Source organism: Impatiens glandulifera, chromosome 4, assembly GCF_907164915.1.
Source record: "Impatiens glandulifera chromosome 4, dImpGla2.1, whole genome shotgun sequence".
NCBI classification, from domain to species: Eukaryota; Viridiplantae; Streptophyta; class Magnoliopsida; order Ericales; family Balsaminaceae; genus Impatiens; species Impatiens glandulifera.
The window spans coordinates 27,373,693-27,393,889 of record NC_061865.1 but is presented as its reverse complement, the minus strand read 5'-3'; the positions used below and the strand labels follow the sequence as shown (position 1 = coordinate 27,393,889).

General features: G+C 31.8%; 3 protein-coding genes across 3 annotated transcripts; 2 read left to right on the top strand and 1 right to left on the bottom strand.

The window, feature by feature from the left end:
- Window positions 1-1,070: 1,070 nt before the first annotated feature.
- LOC124935019 (agamous-like MADS-box protein AGL75) lies at window positions 1,071-2,069 on the top strand. Its single transcript, XM_047475486.1, has one exon. It carries the CDS (start codon window positions 1,071-1,073, stop codon window positions 2,067-2,069), a length of 999 nt encoding a protein of 332 aa, XP_047331442.1.
- Window positions 2,070-5,106: 3,037 nt separating this feature from the next.
- On the top strand, window positions 5,107-10,113 carry LOC124934072 (E3 ubiquitin-protein ligase BRE1). The gene is made up of 15 exons (XM_047474542.1): window positions 5,107-5,142; window positions 5,219-5,306; window positions 5,389-5,435; window positions 5,565-5,654; window positions 5,741-5,794; window positions 6,063-6,140; window positions 6,302-6,370; window positions 6,441-6,596; window positions 6,671-6,797; window positions 8,146-8,189; window positions 8,780-8,869; window positions 8,944-9,048; window positions 9,488-9,661; window positions 9,746-9,855; window positions 9,938-10,113. Exons 1-15 carry the CDS (start codon window positions 5,107-5,109, stop codon window positions 10,011-10,013), a joined length of 1,344 nt encoding a protein of 447 aa, XP_047330498.1. The 3' UTR covers window positions 10,014-10,113.
- A 3,806-nt stretch (window positions 10,114-13,919) lies between these two features.
- On the bottom strand, window positions 13,920-19,937 carry LOC124934277 (serine/threonine-protein phosphatase PP1 isozyme 2). Its single transcript, XM_047474782.1, has 3 exons — window positions 19,475-19,937; window positions 14,511-15,070; window positions 13,920-14,379 (listed from the first exon to the last, which is right to left on the bottom strand). Exons 1-3 carry the CDS (start codon window positions 19,671-19,673, stop codon window positions 14,206-14,208), a joined length of 933 nt encoding a protein of 310 aa, XP_047330738.1. The 5' UTR covers window positions 19,674-19,937; the 3' UTR covers window positions 13,920-14,205.
- Between the last annotated feature and the right edge of the window lie 260 nt (window positions 19,938-20,197).

Below are 20,197 nucleotides of genomic sequence, written 5' to 3'. Positions count from 1 at the left end.
TTTTGATTACATATTTACAGATCATATGTCAATGATCAACTATTCTGCAACCCTATTAATTCCACTTTGTTAGAATCATACAAAACAGATTACATCAAGAGTTTTACCCTTTGAAAGCTTTTCCCATTTCAAAACAACAGTTAGTCTTCTTCTGCTGTTCAGTAAGTAAACTCGATTTAATCAATAAGGCCAGAAAATTTTCCAAATCTGACATAGACAGCATTACCAGTACAGAGACAATTAGAAAACCTAGAACGACAGCAATATTTAGATACATTAGCAAAAGATGATTTTTGAAAAGAACACGGAAGGTAAAGGTGGAAGTACCCTGTCATCACCAGAAGCACCAATACAGAAGAAACAACTGATTATTGAAGAACCATATTCAAGGATGAACTGAACTACCAACTGATCTCATCAACCCAAGCAATTCTAGACGTTTAGAGTACACTTCCAAGTCCAAAATCCTTTGATTCCTCCACTTCTCTTCCATCTTTGTAGAAGACCCAGAATCCAATTTCATTCCAGTCGGAGGATCTGGATCTGAATGTTGTCGATGATGGAATTCAGGAATTGTTTCATTTTCCTCTATGTTGACAGATCTCGATCGTTTTCTAGACGTAGCCGCCGAACTCTTCTTCTCTGCACTGTTGAAATCAATTCCATTATTAGGGGTATGATTCAGATTCGTCTCTTCTTCAAATCCACCTCCTACGGGATATTGAACGCCATCATCGCCTCTCCAGATCCGGCGAGAGATCTCGAAAGTGGCTTCATCTCTTGAATGTATCTACTAGTTGATTCTTCTTATTGAAATCGATTTGCGGATAAGGAGGATTTAAGCGGGATGGATGCCTACATTATGCATATGTAATTTTAAATTTTAAATTTCAAATTAAAATATAAAAATATAACCGTTTGTTTGTTGGTAGAAGAAATTACAATTAAAATTAAACAAACGGTCAAATTTCATTCTTGTTATATATAAATATATATTCTAGCTTCTTTTCTTTCCCTCCTCTAATCATATCTTTCACCAGTCAAAAGAAAGAAAAAAAAGTTATTCAATGATGAAGAAGAAGGATGTAAAACAGCTGAATTTGAAAATGAATAGCATTATGAAAAAGGGTTTGGAGCTTTCAACCCTATGCGGGGTTGACGTTTGCATAGTCTCTTTTGGGGAAGATGGAAAAGTGGAGACATGGCCAGAGAATTCCAATCAATTGAAGCTAATCCTCAATCGCTACAAAGAAGAAAAATCAAGAATCCAGATCAAGAACAACAACAACATGGCTATGGCTGTTCATGATCATGGAGAATCATCTAAAGCAGCAGCAGCACATGTACAACCTTCTCCAACTAGAATAAGAGGTTTGCTCGATGGATTGTCTACAAAATCGTTACAAACATTCTCCAACCAAATTGAAGCCAGATTGAAACTGATTACCGATAGAATCAACATCTTATCAAAGACTAATAATGATCCATCTCATTCTCATTCTCAATCTATCAAACATTCGGAACACTACTCTGCAATCAATTATGGTGGTGAGGATTGTTTTTCAATACAACAAGAATCTCCCAATTTTGAAGACTTCTCTACGATCAAATCTGGTGATGATTTCTTCCGAGATCTCTTATCAAATGAACAATCTATTCTCCCGTCAAATCAAATGCTAGATTTCGAAAATGATTTTAATTCTGGGTTCATCACAAAACAAGGATTTGTTACTGATTGCGAGCTTCCGGCATTGTGGGATCACAATGAAGTACTAGAATATGATCCACTCCAAAAAAACTGGGACCCATCTACTTCAATGGAAAATGAGGGAGTTCTGAAAAGCAAAACAACGTCGTCAACGAACCGGTCCGGAGAAATGTTTCCGGATTTCAGAGCAACCGACTTTACTACACCAGATGTATATCCTCCCCTCGCCGAGTTCCAAGAAGAGGTCCCGTTTAATTACATGAAAGATTTATTGGATTCGCAATCTTGGTATGATATCATGTCTGCAACGCCGCCGCTACCGCCTCAATTTTTACCGTCTAGATATGATCATGCTCAATAAACGATGATGTGGAAGACATCTTTTATATTGAAATTACTTTGGAGAATCAAATCATGTATAGAAGGTAGGGTAGACGTAGATGGTTTCGATTGGAACTTCATTCATTGTTTTTAATTTGATTATATAAACAATGTATTAACATGTGTTTGTTTGTAATTACTTCCTTATAGAATTATGATTTGATAAATGAATAAAATTGATGTTATCACGAGTCTCTAGTTTGTTTCATAAAAGAAAGAATAAGAAGTTTATTAATTGATTAATCGTCTTAAATAAATAACGTTATCTAAAAGTCGTATTTTTTTTTGTTTACAATCAAATTTATTTACAAATTAAAACAATTAAACTTAGAAAAAAGAATGATCGGTGCAAATACAACTTGATCTTCATAGAATGGAAATGGATTCTGAAAGAATCCTTGACAATATTGAATTAACAAGATGAGAGAATGTTGAATTAAGGTTTACAGAGAGAAAAATGAGAAACGAAAATGAGGATTATCAGTTCCCCTTGCCTTTTAATATTAAAATGTAATAATTACAAAACAATCCTTAAATGATTGTTTTGTTTACATTTAGGAATATGAACAACACAATGTATTAAAATATAACCTAACTTAATAAATAGAACAAACTTAACATACTATTTTACATCCCCTCCTCAAGATGGACATCTTGAAGACTAAGTTTGTTCCTTAATTCTGAAAATGGATGGCAGTCTAATGCTTTTGTAAAAATATCAGCAAGCTGAGACTTGGACGGAATATGCTGCAACGAAATAATTCCAACTTTAAATTTGTCTCGTACAACATGACAATCAATTTCGATGTGTTTCGTTCTTTCATGAAAAACTGGATTTTCGGAGATGTGGATCGCCGCTTGATTGTCACACCAAAGTCTGACTGAAAATGTTGTTTTGACTCCCAAGTCATTTAGAATATAACATATCCATTGGATCTCACATATCGTAGTCGCAAGACTACGATATTCGATCTCTGTAGATGATCGTGAGACTGTTGTTTGTTTCTTGGTTTTCCATGAAATTGTTGCATTACCCAATCTAATATAATATTTTGTGACTGATCGACTTGAATCTAGACAAGAAGCCCAATCTGAATCTGAAAAACTCTCAAGAATCAAATCATTATTAGCAGAGTAGTATATCCCAAGAGAAGGACAACTCTTTAAATATCTTACAATTTTAAGATATGTACACAGGTGCAAATCACCAGAAACAGAAAGAAACAAATATCTTGATCTATCAACATTGAAGCAAGAACAAAATAATTATATACACCATGAAAATCTCAAGTCTTATTAGTTTGTATACATATTGTCTTTGGATAATTCAAAGGTCCTGCAACTCAGTTGGTGATGCCAAAGACTCAATCTTTCATGTTGATAAAGAATTGGTGTAACAATAAATTATATGTATGTAAATCAACGAAAGGGTTCTGATTCAGATTTCAGATGAAGATTTAAGATATATAATATTAGAATTGTAGTGCTCAGAACATAACAGAACAATTAAGCATAATAATGATGTATCCACTATCTAGTTCTACCACCATTGAAGAAGTAAGAAAAGCTTGAACAACTAACTAACTGGCTAACTAAGAAATGCAGAAAATGAAAAGCACCACCCACCATTATTGAAGAACCATGTTCAAGGATGAACGAACCGGTCCGGAGAAATGTTTTCGGATTTCAGAACAAGGACTTTACACCAGCTGTATTTCCTCCCCTCCGTTTAATTTCATGATAGATTTATTGGATTCGCAATCTTGGTATGATATCAGGTTTGTTCGAGTAATAATATAAAAATTGAGAAAAAAAAATAGCATTTCCAAATTAATCAGAGTTCTCGATCCGACAATCCGAACAATTTGAAAATTAGGAATTATTATATAATTGTAGGTTATTTTTGATAATTCGATATTTTAATTTTACAATTATCAAAGTTGTTCAGCTAAAATGTAAATTTTCCATAGTTCATATTTAATCATTTGACTTTGCTTAATTGACTTTATTTCTTTAACCTCTATAACTCATTTCTTATTTCTAACCCTACATATGTTAAAATCATTCTTAATTTTTTTTTGTTTGTGCGTGTTCTTGATGGGATCATGAAATCACTTGTACAATTATTCACACATCACCATCTTCTAATTTGTTATTTGAATACAGATTAATGTTGTTGGTATTCATATGAATGATTGTTAAAGATTACTATTTGAATTTTTAGAGTATTCTTTTTTGATATTACATATATATATATATATATATATATATATATATATATATATATATTTGAATTTATTATTTTACTGTATTTATTTGTACATGATCAAGTATTATTTGGTAAGATAATTTGTACTTGAAAAAATTGTATAATCATTGAATTATTTTATTAAAAATTTTAGTTTTGTAAATTATTTATATAATTTTATATCAAAATCATCATATTTATTTTGTAAATGTTATTTTATATTATTTATTAATTTTGTTTATACAACTCTTAAGAATTAAATAATAGTTCTTTTTTATATAAAAAAAAATTATATATTTAAAAGAGCAATGGTGGGTTAACGAAGATGGGACGAAAACAATAATACAAAAAGAGAGAAATAAAAAAAATTCCAAACATTGCAATTTTTATAAATTTTTTTTTGCACATACCCATGTTCGAGTAAAATTTAAAATGTAAATTCGTGGCCTTGATTTCGTTTAACCTTCATTGTATTTATCCTCGTAAAAAGTCTCCTTAAACATCTCAACAAAAAAAAAAAATCTTTCAAACATTGCCATTTTCTGGGATTTTTCTCCTCCTGAACATGATTATTATTTTTGAAATTTTTTATTTTATTTAAGGCAAGAAATTAGGCCACATTGAATTTGGGGTAACCTACTTTACTTTAGTTCTTTAAAATTAAAAATAAGTATAAAGGAAAAGTTACCCTGAGAAAATGAAAAAATTTAGTTGTTAGTGTAGAAATATTGATAGGAGGACGCCAAAAGCAGGGTTTTCTTGTAGAGAGATGGATTCCAAGCATGCGTCTCTTGCCAGGAGAACGGTAACAGATTTGATTATTTCCGTTTTTTCTTTCCTAAGGCATTCCCGCTATTCGTCTTCGTTTCCTTTCCTTGCAGTTGGAAGAAATCCGTCAAAAGAGAGCTGCGGATCGATTGATCAAGGCCTCCTCTGGATCTGATCTAACCAAAGTCTCTATCCCCAATGGTTTTTCTCTTTCTTTATGTGTCAAATTTCAATTCTTTTTCAGAAATTCATTGCATTGCTTAATCTCGTTGTATCTTCACAGATGCTTCCGATATGAAAAAAACGGACAACGGAAGTCGGCTATCGGAGGTATATTTCTGTTTTATACCTTGTGGAATTGGCTGCCCATCTTACTGTAGCTTCAGAATGAAATTGATTTCAATCATTTTATTCTTAATACTCATTCATATTCATATTCATTTTCGTATGATTATCCAGAGCGACGTCAGTGGGCTTGTATCCCAGCTGAAAGATTTGCAGAAAAGAAACGCTCAATTGGAAGAAGGAAATAAGAACTTGACCAGTAAGGTACCATAATTATCTAATGCACATGCTATAAGATTTATCTTTTTGTCGATATTTTCTAATGCTGTATTTCTTCTTTCTTTATTCAGCTTCTGGCTACAGAAACAGAAAATGAGACATTCAAGCGAAGTATTACTGACCTGGTAAAATACCCCTCAATCTTTTGCACAGAATAATTTTCTAGTTTTTTTTTTCTTGTTACAGTTTGTTGTCTATTGAAATGATTGAAGATGACATGAACCAATATTATAACTAGCCATTGATAGGTTGTGGACGGGAAATTAGATCATGTTTATGCTTACTTTTTGTGTTCTTGATGGAGTGATATCGCTATTCTCTTCAGGAAATGCACAAACAAGATTTGTTTTCTTGTGCCTCCTTTTCATTTCCTGTTCATTTGAAATTTTCCAGGAACAGAAGACTGTACCATCCTTGAGGAAAGCTTTGAAAGATGTTGCAATGGAAAAAGATGCTGCAGTTGTTGCAAGGGTACTTGTTTACTTTTCAGTTTGTTTGTTCTGTGTTTGGTTGGACTCGAACCTCCACGCTCTTTAGCACGAGATTTTTGAGTCTATTGTGTTTACCATTTCACCACCAACTTTAATCCTCTTTCAGTTTTTTTATTACTGAAATTGTTATTGTTTGTGTAGGAGGATCTGTCTGCCCAACTTCGCACAATGAAAAAACGTCTCAAGGAAGCGGAAGAAGAGCAATATCGTGTAAGCTCATAACTTTCATATTTAAATTTCCATAGATATTTAAATTCAGCAGTTTGGTTATTTCTTTTAGGCTGAGGAAGATGCTGCAGCTCTGAGAGCAGAACTGAATATGATGCAGCAACAATCGATGAACACTTCAGTTAGTGGAATAACATCCTTTGGGTTTCCACATGACAGCCTGCAATCCACACAGAAGGAGCTTGAAAGTCTGAAATTGCAGTTAGAGGTCAGCATTTACTTTTTAATCTCACTTCGAAAGAGAGATATTTATTGGTTTCAGACGAATGTTTTTCTTTGCAGCAAGAATCAAAACTGAGGCAACAAATGCAGCATCTTCTAGCTGAGGAGCAAACACAGATCTCTTCTTTGACATCGGAAAAGCAGGAACTGGAAGAGAAACTTGCTCTCATCCCAAGGATGGCCTCAGGTATTCCAGTCCGCACAGAGTTAATAGTAATACATTCAGTTTTATCTGTTAATAACTAGGTGTCCAACATATTATATTTAGTTTGCACTGGTTCATGTGATGCCAACATTTAATGATACTTACAATGGTCTTGAGTTAGGTTTGTCAGGGAGATTTAACTAGTCAATGAGCCAATTTGGAAACTAGTATTTTGTCACTCTCAGAATCACGATCACATTGGAAAATCACCAAAAATAAATATAAAAAATTGGAAGTGATATTTTTTCTATTTGGTATGATAAGTGAATTTGAGGCGAATTTCTGGAATTTTAAAGAGTGAGAGATTCTTCATTGACCCATAGTAAATGTGAAAGTCACATTTATTGTGAGAAAAACCAAAAAATAACAATACAAGTCATGACATCATTTGTTATAAGCTAATAAAAAGTGAGGCTACTTCCTGGATTGTGATCCAAATTCTTTCATGGATCAGTTTCCAGTTAGAATTTATGCAAAATATAGATTTTATTGTATTTTGATCAAGTTGACAAAGGCCTAATACCTTTGATATGTATAAGGTCTATTCAGTTTGTCTAAATGATTGTTTGGCACTCCTGTCTCCTTCTATCTGTATCTGAGTTGCCAACATAAGTCAAGAATGGATAATCTCATATGCATGCTCAGTTTTTTATTGATAAATTGATTGCATATTTGTGATGTAGTTTTACCCAAAAATACATTATTATATAATGTTATGCCATTGCGGTTCGAATTGTAAGAGAATCCATAGCTTATTATTTTCCTGAGAACTCTTTGGTTCCTCGATATTTTTTAAGAATTAGAATCGGATATAATTTAAATCCTATTTTTGAAAGAAAAAAAAACAGTAGAATTTTAATTCTAATAAGGAGTGAAGAATGGATTTGGGATTGAAGAAACTGTATTTATTTAAATCCCAATTTCACCATACTCTCAACAAACAACGAAATAGGATTTGGGCCCTCGATTCCTATTCCGCCTCAAACTAAACATAGTCTGTAGAGAACAATACCTCAAATGCTAGCTGTTGTAGTTGGAATGCCAAGGCTATTAAACCCCAAGAATCTCTTGTTTATGTGGGATCTGTCTCATATCTTAACCAATTAAACAATCTCAAAAAAGAAAAATGATGTCATGGAGCAAATAACAAGTTTTGAAGTTTTATTATTTTATTGTTTGTGTAATCTGTTGATTATAGTTTTATTTTTTATCTTAATTTTCACATTCAAGTTCATGTTATAAGGACCTTCCTTTTGATAATTTCTTACTATGTTCGCCTTTTTTATCCTTTGCCTCCTTGAATGATGAATATCTATCTTTGTGAATACAGAGGAGGAGCCTTCAGATAAGGCTGCAAAGAAGCCATTTTCCTTGGTGAGTAAAACAATTTTAATACTAAGGCTTTGTTTGAGTTGAGATTGATTATCTAGATTTTTACATAGTTTCACGATGTTATAATTTAAACAGTAAATGAATATTATGAATAATACGTTACTTTGGATGTAAAAAATGAAATAAATCAAATTAAAACAAACAATAATTTTTTCATGAAGGTAATTTTAGATTAATTCTAGAATCTAGTTTCCAAAACAAGTTAAAAACTAAAGAAAGGATCATCACTACTAAAGAAAGGCTTTGTTTGAGTTGAGATTGATTATCTAGATTTTTACATAGTTTCACGATGTTATAATTTAAACAGTAAATGAATATTATGAATAATACGTTACTTTGGATGTAAAAAATGAAATAAATCAAATTATAACAAACAATAATTTTTTCATGAAGGTAATTTTAGATTAATTCTAGAATCTAGTTTCCAAAACAAGTTAAAAACTAAAGAAAGGATCATCACTACTCTACTCAGGTAAACAATGTGCATAAGTAACTTGACTGAAACTTCTTGAATTCGATGGAACTGATTTCGTAATTATCTCGAGGTCTTATAATGAGTGTTTTGTACTCAGGAAGACAAAGAGAGGCTTGACAAACAGTTGCATGATATGGCTGTAGTGATTGAGAAATTGGAGAGTAGCAGACAGAAGCTTCTAATGGAGGTAAATAAATTCATGTTTCTCAAACTTGTTTAACTTCCATTGAATGCATATAACCTTTTTAGTTCTATTGACAGATTGATTCTCAATCTTCAGAGATAGAGAGACTTTTTGAGGAGAACTCTAGTCTCTCATCTTCATATCAAGAGGCCATGGGAGCTGTAGCACAGTGGGAAAGTCAGGTATTGTTAAGTACTAAGGCCTTGTTTGATATAAGGTCATTTCCAAATAACCTTGTTTGATGTAGGTTATTGAATATCAGGTTATTTAAGGTGATTTGATGTTAGTTGGGTCAAAAGACATTACTATAAATCTAGAATATTTTTTATTTTTTCTTAAAATGAGGCATTTTGGTTGTTGATTTCAATGATGTGATTAATGAGTAGAGTGTTGATTGTCACATAACCCATATGTGCTCGTTTGATTCAGCTTATCCTCCACAAATAATCTGCTACAGTAGCTTGAGCAAATAAGTTGAATCAAACAGTCTTAGCGATCTTTATTCTTTTCTCTCTGTACCACCGGAGTGATTTAGCGAATAAGCTTAGTAGCAAATTAACTACCAAATTGGCTAATTAGTATATTTCTTTTTGGCTAAGATCAGTAGTATGATTTGTGCAGGTAAAAGACTGTCTTGAGCAGAATAAGGAGCTCCGAGGAATGTTAGATAAGTTGAGAACAGAACAAGCAACAAATATGGAAATCAAGAAAGACATGTTAGAAACAGCTAATAAAGGAGGAAACTCAAATGGAACTGATTTTCAATCTTACCCAGATGAAGTTCTTTCTTTGAGGGTCTGTTTGTAATCATCAGATCAGATCATACCATTTATTTTTCTCTTAAGATTTTGTGTTTTAAAATTTATTTATCTGGCGCAGGGTCAACTTGCTAAAGAACAGGGAAGAGCAGATGGTTTAGCTGGTGAAGTATTGCAGCTTTCTGCGCATCTTCGACAAGCGAAACAGGCATACGATGGTCTAGCCCGACTGTAAGTTGACAAAATCTACTTTGTTTGGACAAATGAAAGTCTATATGGTTTCTTTGAATGGTAAATTATTTTTGTATTGCAGATATAAACCAGTACTAAGGAACATTGAGAGCAGTCTCATAAAAATGAAACAAGACCATTCTTTAACTGTGCAATGAAGACCAAATTGACCAAAATATCATTCTGTATAATCAAATTTAGGGTCTTTTATTGAACATCCCACCCTATATTTACATATATTTTTCTTCATTGTTTTTTTTACATTTTGTTATGTCATAAAAAAATTTATTACATAATTTTACAATGTGAATTTTCTAAAAGTATAGAGAATGTTGTTTCATTTTTTTGTTTGTTTGTTATTGGTTTAAGTGTAAAGAATTTTGTAGTAGTGTGTTGTGCTCTCTTCCTCTAGAGACTTCATGTTCGGAATGCAATCTATTATCCGATAGTCGAGCGGATGAGGCGGTCTTTCCCCTTTTCCAGGTCGTAGCTGAGGAAATTTCTTTTCCAAATCATGCTTGTCGTCACGACCGGGTTTATGAAGTGGCTGCGACTGAGGAGGATGCATTCTTTCCGTCGTGATGAATGACTAATTCACGTCTGACTTATTCCGGGGAGTTGGTGCTTCTTCATTGTATGCTTGTCCTCCATTGCAGTTGTAGAGATAACATTTTCACAAAATAGATTATGCCTCCTTAATTTGAGTACAGGATCCAAAAGTAAAATATATATTGTTTGTTAACATTACAATATCTCCCATCATCTAAGGGCTTTACACTCATGTTGATTATGGTAGAGTTTCTTGACCATCATAGATGAGTATATTACAGTTAAGTTCTTAATTCATATATAAATAATGTTAGACTATAAGGTATAAGTTTTGTTCAAATTCAATAAATACTTAAGAGGTTATAAATAGAGAGTTGAAAAATTATAAGGTATAAGTTTTGTTCAATTTCAAGAATACTCAAAGGTTATAGATAGAGAGTTGAAAAATTTAATCTCACATTCGACGAATACATATTCAGAACGGGAATATTTAAGATTAAGTGAAGATCACATCATCTTTTTGAATATCACAATTAATGTTTATCTCAATTTATTGACATAGATTATTACCGATAACATTTTGTGATATTATAGTAGTGATTGGGAGAATATAATAATAATATTAGTTTATACTGATTCAAAATTCATTAATGTCAATCAATAATCTTTTTTTATTATTATTGAGAGACTCATATATATGGTTAGATTATTGGTTTCTTTTTATTTATTTATTATAATTTGTCATGCATCTACTCGTACCAAAGCTTTGTGTTACAATTTGTTGTTGAACTTGGAAAAACAAAAAGGATGTCAGATTGAAAATTTATTGTTGTGCTCACTCTACATTACAACCCTAATTGTAATTTATTTTATTGTGCTCTTTATAGAACTCTCAATTTCTTAACACTTATTTGGATTATAACAAGTTATTCCTTCAATCTTTCAGCTTTCTTTTCATACTAAAATTTCAAAATTCATGAGACACAACAAGTACTCAAATTAGTAAAATCAAACAAGGAGAGTGAAGACATTAATTAAATTTGATAATATATATATATATATATTATAATATTATTTAATCTAAATTAATAAAAATTTTTTATCCAAACACAAATATGTATTTTCATTTCATAAAATAATTTAAACTATTATTAAAAATAATATTTTAAATTTTTAAATGATTGACACAAAATACCTATATAAGCAATTGCCTTTTTTTATAAAAAAAAAAAAAATAGTAATTAATATTTTTACATTTGAGTCATTTGACAAAAATATTGTAATGTTAAAAGAATGATTTTTTTTTAGATTTGAACCCATAACCAATAAAAAATAACTTTTTTTCATCTTAAACCACTATGCTACACATAATATGTTAAAAATAAACTAATAAATTTAAATAAAATCATATTATTTTCTTAATAACTACCTTAGCCCACAGGCTTGTCGGGCTTACCCAGTGCCGACCCTAATCGCATTTGCATATGGAAAATACTATAGGTTTAATTATGTCTTAATTTTTTGAAATAATATATAATTTAAGTCACTGAAAATAACTTACTTTATATATTATAATGATCTTATCCCGATAAAATTGTTTTATATGAAATAAGAAATTTTTATTATTCAAATAATGAATCCAAAATCAAACAAGGCCTTGCAATATAACTAAACCATGCATCTTGAAAATTTACTGGAATGATCTACTAAACAAAACAAAACTGCTTTCAACAAAAACAAAACAGAATTTAAAGATATATAATAGTTTATTGTTCATTCTTTTAATTAATTCATTATTGTGAAATCAAATAAATATTGATAAGCAAGATACAAAAATGGAAGATGTCGATCCTGGTATCCCTAGAAACGAATTATTTGTAGATATCGAACCTGATAACCCTATACAATAATTATTGGCTTTCGTACATCAATTTATTATCTTATCGATCACTTTCATGGCGGGGATTACAGTAGCTCTCACGTCGTTCATCCATTATCTTCCCGAGAATTCTACAAGTATACAGAAAATCGCCTCAATAATCAATGTCATGATGATAATCAAAATGTTTTCTCATTTATTTGCCTATTTCGTCGAGCTTTTCTTTTTTGTGGCCATTAATCCCAACAACAACAATGTGAGAATCAGGATTCATCAAGATGATGCGAACAACGATGATAATCAGAATGGAATCGAGAATCAGAAAAATGGAATCGAGCTAAATGATGATCTCAATTAGCTAGTACTATTGTCGTTTGCAAGATTCATCTTTCATTCGATATCACATTTTCATGTTTTTTTTTCTTATAGAATGTTAGTGTCATTTTGAATTTTACATTTGGGATATTGATATTAGAAATAAACTCAAGTCATTATTATTGTTTTTATTCATGTTGTTATGAAACAAGAATAAGAACTTTAATTACATAGATCAAAATAATGATGAATTTCGTATTATATAATTAATTATAAAAGAAATCTTGTCCAAGTAATTTTGTACGAATAATAAGATAATTATTGTGTAGTGATGATCATGATCAATAAATTATTAAGGTGGTATATACATTTATTTATTTTTATATAATACCATTTAAATTAGAATGAATAAACTTAAAATTGAAATCTACTTTTTGTTAATGATCAGCAAAATGTTAATGATAATGAATAACCACAATTGGGCCAATTTGAAAACAATTTTTTTTTGTAAATTTTTCAAAAAATATTAGACATTAAAGTATAATATTTTATTACAACTTGAATATCCATTTACTTTGAATCTTACTATCAAGACTCCTTTCAAACACAAGCCTAAGCTTTATTATTGTACTAAAGTCTTAAATGAAAAATATTGTTTATCAAAATTTAATATTGACAGAATTTAGTAGACCAAAACCTATTATTTAATAACATTTTTGTATTGTTAATCTAAATACTTTTGTTAAAATGACACAAATAACACTGTTGAAACCTTTTTAAAGGTTATTTTATATGAATTATTTAAACAATGATGATCATTAATAATTTTGAAAAAATGATTTATTTTAATTAAGGAATTAAATGATTTGATTATTGATAAGGGTAAGAGTAATGATATTTGTTTAGGTTAAAATTGTTAAAAAAAAATCTAAACTAGCATCCGTTTATGGTCCTGACATCACCCAACAAATATCGATACTTCACAAGAGACTCACGATACCAACACAACCTGAGAAGGGAAGCCAATTCCACATCGTTACAACACAAACGACATCAACTAGCTAATATCATTCATCATACAAACGCCATTGGTAAGAATCACACCATAATACGAAATTTTAGTCAGGATCTCAAATAAACTCAAGTGTCACATCCTTGTCAAAAAGAGTATAGCAATGACTAATTACTCGAATCCAAATCCCTCCATCTAAACAAATCACAGACAGTTGCATTGATCCCCTTTACCATCAAGAACAACATTCAACAACATCGCTAAAACTACCCATGTCATGATGTTTATACATAATTTCGACCAAAATTGAAAACACAAGTTTCATAAACCGCAAATTAATTAAAGTCTAATAAGCATTTAACAAAACAGAATGAATATATTCATCTGCTGCTGCTGTGGCCGACACACAAATGAGAGTATGAAAAAAAAAGACATAATAAATAGCAGAGCAGTAGTAGGATGGGAAATCATTTTTCCAGCATTTGTGGACATGAATGAAGTTGCTCTTAGCTCCCAAAAGTAAATAAAATACATAAATCCCTTGCACTCCTCCCTTTTAATCAACTAAGGACCAGAAAGACTTACCATTACTTCTTCATAAAAATCTAATCTTTTTGTCAGCTGGTTTCAGAATTTGGAAGGAGCACATCAAGCTTTCATCCACACTCATCAACGCACCCGCATTGTCAAACTCCCCGCAGTAATTGGGGGCCGAGAATATGGTAACCAGCTGCCTGTCAGCAAAAAATTCATACCCATCCTCCACCACCTGACAAACCCGTATATAAAGAAACAAAAAGCTACTAGTTAAGTTCTCCAGAAAATCAAAATCTTTACAAGGGCCGGTCGAGCCCATTTGTTAAAACAAAAGAGAAAAAAAATGTGTTTTCAAATTATAACCTGATGTGCACGACAAACAAGATCCATATCATGTTGCATCAAGAATTCCGCAACCTTATCAGCACCAAAAGTATACGACACACCTCTATCATTCATTCCCCAACCTTTAACCTCTCTACTAGGATCAGACCATAGTAGATCACAAAGCAAACCTGAATCCGGGACATCTGTTGGTCGAGGTAAGTTTCTTATTTGATCTAAATTTGTAATATCAGGTGAAAGACCGCCATGCATACACAATATTTTGTCGTCGATCAGTGCTGCTACAGGTAGACAGTTAAAACATTCTGTGAAGACCTTCCAAAGTCTCACATTGAATCGGCGTTTACATTCGTCGTAAAACCCGTATATCCTGTTAATCGAAGCACATTCGTGATTACCCCTCAAGAGAAAGAAATTTTCAGGATATTTTATTTTATACGCAAGCAGAAGGCATATTGTCTCCAGACTCTGCTTTCCACGGTCAACATAATCGCCTAAGAACAAGTAATTTGCTTCAGGAGGAAAACCGCCATACTCAAAAAGCCTAAGAAGATCGCTATATTGCCCATGAATGTCGCCTACAATTAAGAAAATGGATATACATTGTTTTTATAGCCTTCCCTTTTTCTAAAATTATAAACACAAACAATCTCCAATACATTCTGTGGATCTTAGAAAGCTGAAAACAATTTTTTTATACTAACACAATATGCTCTGGGTACAATCATGAAATAGGACAGACCCCATTTGAAAACATGTGGATACAAAAATTCTATAATACAAACTAGTATTTAGATAACACAACTTATCACTTAATCTAAATAATGAAATGCTAATTATTAAGTTCATTTTACTAAATATCACTTTATGATTCAGATTCAATTCAATTCAAATTAAGCTAAAAAATTAAACTATAAAATCTGGCTTAATTCGATAACTTACTTGACTCGTAATGTAGTAGGAGCACCCCCTTAGAAAAAATTCATTATTCTAAAACTTAATTTTGTCTCTTAGAAAGAGTCATTCGTATACTTAAATCTATTAGTTGTTTCTCATTTCATACAAAAAACAAAATTCTAAATGTTTTCAGAAGGAGACAACAATAAATATCTAACATGTATAAGCAGCAAACTCCAATTAACTTAAGGATCATTTATTCATGTGAAATCCCTTAAGATGTATTTTTTTCTCTTGGTATAATGCTTATGGTTGGATTTCTTCAAATTAACAAGTACACAGCAGTCTATCCACTTAAATGTATTAAGAAGTTTGCCACATGCCATTTCTAAAAAATATCATATTGCTGCTTTTTAAGTTTGAATTTCTGGTACATGGTTATCCTTTCCAAAACATGTAACAAAAAAACTCAGCACAAATGCAATAAAGCATAGTGAATAACGTGATCAAATCAACTATAGAGAGGCTTTAAATACACAAAATTCATTGACAAGAATATCCACCCAAAATAACCATTCTTAATAAAGTAGCAACTCACATAACAATGGAAAAAACAGCCAATTAAACACATTCTATAATGGCCAATTCCATATAAGAGTGTGAGACAAGAATGAGGCCACCTATCCTCTACATTTGGTGGTGACATCTATATGAATAAAGTTAAAAACACAGAACGGTACATAGAAATCTGTAGAAGAATAGAGAAAAAAATGTATTGATATTTTGATATAGTGAATGGGTTTTTATAGGAAAATAAGGATTATGAAAATGACAAAGTTAACTAAATTTAATCATCAATATAATGTAAAATGAAACCTAACTAACGGGATAATTAGTAATTTAATATTCCAACAGTTCCCTCAAATCCAAGTTAGAGATATCCCAAACATCTTGCCCTTGCAACCAAACACTACTTATGAACCCTTGAACAACACAGACAAACCATTGCTGGAAAGAGTGATTCATGGAAAGAAAACAAATGGAGCAAAAATCATCAGAATTGCTAGAAACCATAGGCAAACACCACACTACAATTACTGCCTGTGAACATCGTCAATCCTTGACTACATACTCACACAAGCAAAAGAGAAATCAGAAATAACTGGCACAACACAAAAATCCAAACTCCAAACAAGGAGAGCTAATAGGTGAAAGAAAATTTCCAAAAGAACCACGAAAATGGACAATAAATGTCAAATCTTTGAAAGAAGATAGAGACCAAATAAACAATCACCCAAATTGCTCAATGTGTTTCAAATTTGTGAACAAGGAAAAAAAGAAGATAGCCTGACCATTTATAATAATATAAATGAGGTTGAAAGAAAGGATATTTTATTGAAGAAACAATAAAATATATGGGTAGCTTAGAAATTTAGTATTAAGAAGTTATGAAGCGACTAATGGTGATGCAATAAAATAGAGAAGGAGAAAATACTTGTTTCATTAAAAAAAACTTCAACCAAGACACAGATGCAAGGATCTCATTGGTACACTTTTGCAATCGGAGGATGATTATATCCATCATGATACATAGTGGGGACAATACATCTGGCTTCGGGATCAATGCTGAGGTGAGTGAATTTATGTGTTCACTGATGCAGGTGCCTGGTCTTGTGGCATTGACTTGGGGTAAGTGTTTTTGTTTCTAATTCTGTTTTTTCCTTTAAATTGTCTCCCCTTCTAGCTTATTATCTTGTCTTAGCTGATTCTTCTGTGCCCTATTGGTTAACAAGGACTTCATAAATTGTCTCCATATATGAAGTGAGATATTTTTAGGATACTTTGGAACTCAAAAATGTTATTGTGTTTATGATCTAAGTAACTGTATAAACTAACTCCACAGATGTTACCTTTAGTGTCAAAAACCTTTCTTTAATTCCATTATTCTCTGCTAAATACCTTGCTTATCCTTTTTCTTCTATTGACTTCTCCGCCTTAGTTCACCAGTCAGCTTAATCAACATCCAGTTGATTCTTCTATCATCTTTTTCATCATTATTCACTAGACACAAATTTATCAACGCCTATAGATAAGTTTCCTTCCTCAATCTCCGTTCATCTATCCTACCTAATCCACTGGCCTCCATAACTGACCTGTGTCCACCAATACCACCTGATCCCCTTTTTTATCACTAGGAAAGCAAATTAATGCACAGGAATGGGGAGATAAACTATCGAGCAATTTTTGTGTTCCAGCTATACTAGCGGTTAGTTTGACAGGAGACACGTGACAAGATATTTCCATGTAGTAGTTGATTTCTTCAAAGTAAGCCTTATAATAAAGATCATTAACTTTGTTTAGATGATAACCTAGTCAGAAGATCTGATCCCATGCCTACTACATGACCATATATTGCATCAAAATAGATACAACCTATATAGAAAACTTAAATTTTCCTTATGTGCTTATACAGCAGTAACAGCACAAAGAAAAAACACCATCACAGACATATTTTAAAATCGAGTCGGACAGGTATAATACAGAGAAAAAAGAATTAAAAGTTCGATTGTCTAGAATGATAGAAAGGCATATATATACCACATACAGTCATAACTATATAGAAGTTATATTGCCAGGAATATCAAAAAGACATGCCATATTCCAGTATTCTGGACAGGGAATAATGAAATAGAGAATATGTGCTCTTGATGAAGAAAGTCAATAATGTCATCTGGATTCATCTTCATCAGATAACTGAGAGAGATAAGCCACATTAACAATATATTATCTGGACTCAAGGTTCAATACGACAAATATCTAAGGGTGTATTAGATAAGATTGAAAATTAAGTATTGAATATTTAATTTGAAGTGCCAAATGAATTAAGTCCCTGAAAAATAGATGTTCAATAACCAAAAAAAAATATCTAATTTTAATTACTTGATATGTAATTTGATTTGATAACTTAAAGACTATTTTACCCTTCATGTAATTTAATTATTCTTCAGGGATGTAGTTGTCTTTTGGTAAGTCATTTACAACTTACTGCAAGACTTTTTAGCTTAAATTGAGCGAAATATAAATAATTAAATCATTTTAAATAAGAGCTATCAAATGAACTTAATTCAAATACTTAATAATTTAGATTAAGTGAGAAATTGTGTAACAGGGCTTAAGTAAATCGGAAAGGAAATTGAATAGTAATAACCTAATAGCATGTTGAATGTGTGAGCCAAAGAAATGTTAATGACAACTTATTTAATCACAAAGAGTAAAAGTAATCAGAATCCCATTTATCAATAGCTTTTTGACAATAAGATCAAAACAGACCATGAAATACAACCAGCATCATACTCATTGTGTCCTTATTCTGATAAGTCACTTTTCAAAATTCAAGCTGGCTAGGTGTAAATTCGGAAATTGATTTAGAACAAAGCACGACAATTTAAAAATCAACTATATGAAAACAAAAATGCATACAGGCAGCCCTAAGACCATCTAGCAGGATTGCAAAATAAACCTAGAGTATGTTTTTTGTATTCAACACATTTGTGGCACATAAAATGACCAAACATCTTTTCAAGCACTGATAAGACCTCACCTACTAGAAGGATGTCAAACTAAACCTAGTGTACATTTTCATGTATTCAAAACATTCTTGGCAATTCCTATCTAGATCTTAACATAACATATCAACATGTCAAATCTCGGGACTTTAAAACAGAATACACCCTTTTTTTTCCTAGATTGGCAAATATTTTTCGAAAAGCAACTAGAACACAAGTGTTGAACTTTCAAGTAGACAAAAAGAGGTATTGATCAATACCAACAGAATACAGCAGATCCATCAAGTAAAACCTACCCACGGTCACCTTTCAGAACATAAGTAAAGCTTTCAGCTGAACTTTGAATGTACAAATTTAAAAAAACAGCAGTAACTCTCATTGATACCAAAACTTAACCCTAAGTTCTTCTGCATAGACTATGCCTACTCACTTTCACAAATCAAGTCAAAGAAAAGAAAAGGTTTTGTTTTCAATATCATTCCGCCCCAAAAGAGAAAAGGTAGGAAAAGAAGATCATACCACAGATCTTTATAGGAGCTTCGAGCTCCAAGAGATTAGGTTGTTGGAGAAAGATTTCTCTAGAAGCAGTGCAGAGCTGTCGGATCTCGGCTTCTGAGAGCTGGACCTGACGAACAGTCCTGGCTTGGCGAAACTCCAATAACCTATTGATTATATCGTCAAGAACAGCAGGGTCGATTACCTGCCCATTTTGAGCCATTTGATGTTTTTATCTATTACCCTCTTTCCTTCCAAATGGGTCAGGGTTTGAAGTTTTGGAGAACCCAGAAAAGGAGGAGTTGGAATGACAAGTATGAGAATCTTGGATGAAGATGAGATAGAATTAGGTGGTGAAAGGAAAGAAGATAGATTTAGGGGTAAAGGAAAGAGGGGAGTGTGGTGACTGAGACAGAGAGCATGCAATAATGAATGAATGAAATGGCGGAGGAGGGAGGTCTGTTGAATGTAACTATGTAATGTATGTATGTATGTGTATTTACCCTACAGTGTGGGTGTGGCGGAGCCGCCTAAATCTATGGTAGATATTCGTCGGAGGAGGAGACGATATATCACACTGCCCTCTGTTACTACTCTAGGCCCAATTCCAATGGGCCGCCTTTATAATGTCACAAATTTATTATTCAAATAAATAATTCAATTATTTGGTATTCTTTATTGTTAAAATTATAAAACAATAAGGTTAGTAGTTTTGTTCGGTTTAGATTATTGAATATTTGAATTAAT

Bases quoted from the DNA above. Each gene is read 5' to 3' on its own strand.
- LOC124935019 (XM_047475486.1), top strand. From the start codon at position 1,071: ATGAAGAAGAAGGATGTAAAACAGCTGAATTTGAAAATGAATAGCATT.
- LOC124934072 (XM_047474542.1), top strand. From the start codon at position 5,107: ATGGATTCCAAGCATGCGTCTCTTGCCAGGAGAACG. The intron at 5,143-5,218 runs GTAACAGATTTG...CTTTCCTTGCAG, and splicing joins CGTCTCTTGCCAGGAGAACG to TTGGAAGAAATCCGTCAAAA. The intron at 5,655-5,740 runs GTACCATAATTA...TTCTTTATTCAG, and splicing joins ATAAGAACTTGACCAGTAAG to CTTCTGGCTACAGAAACAGA.
- LOC124934277 (XM_047474782.1), bottom strand. From the start codon at position 19,673: ATGGCTCAAAATGGGCAGGTAATCGACCCTGCTGTTCTTGACGATATA. The intron at 15,071-19,474 runs GTATGATCTTCT...TCTTAATTGTAG, and splicing joins AGCTCCTATAAAGATCTGTG to GCGACATTCATGGGCAATAT. The intron at 14,380-14,510 runs GTTATAATTTGA...CGGGTTTGTCAG, and splicing joins TTGTTTGTCGTGCACATCAG to GTGGTGGAGGATGGGTATGA.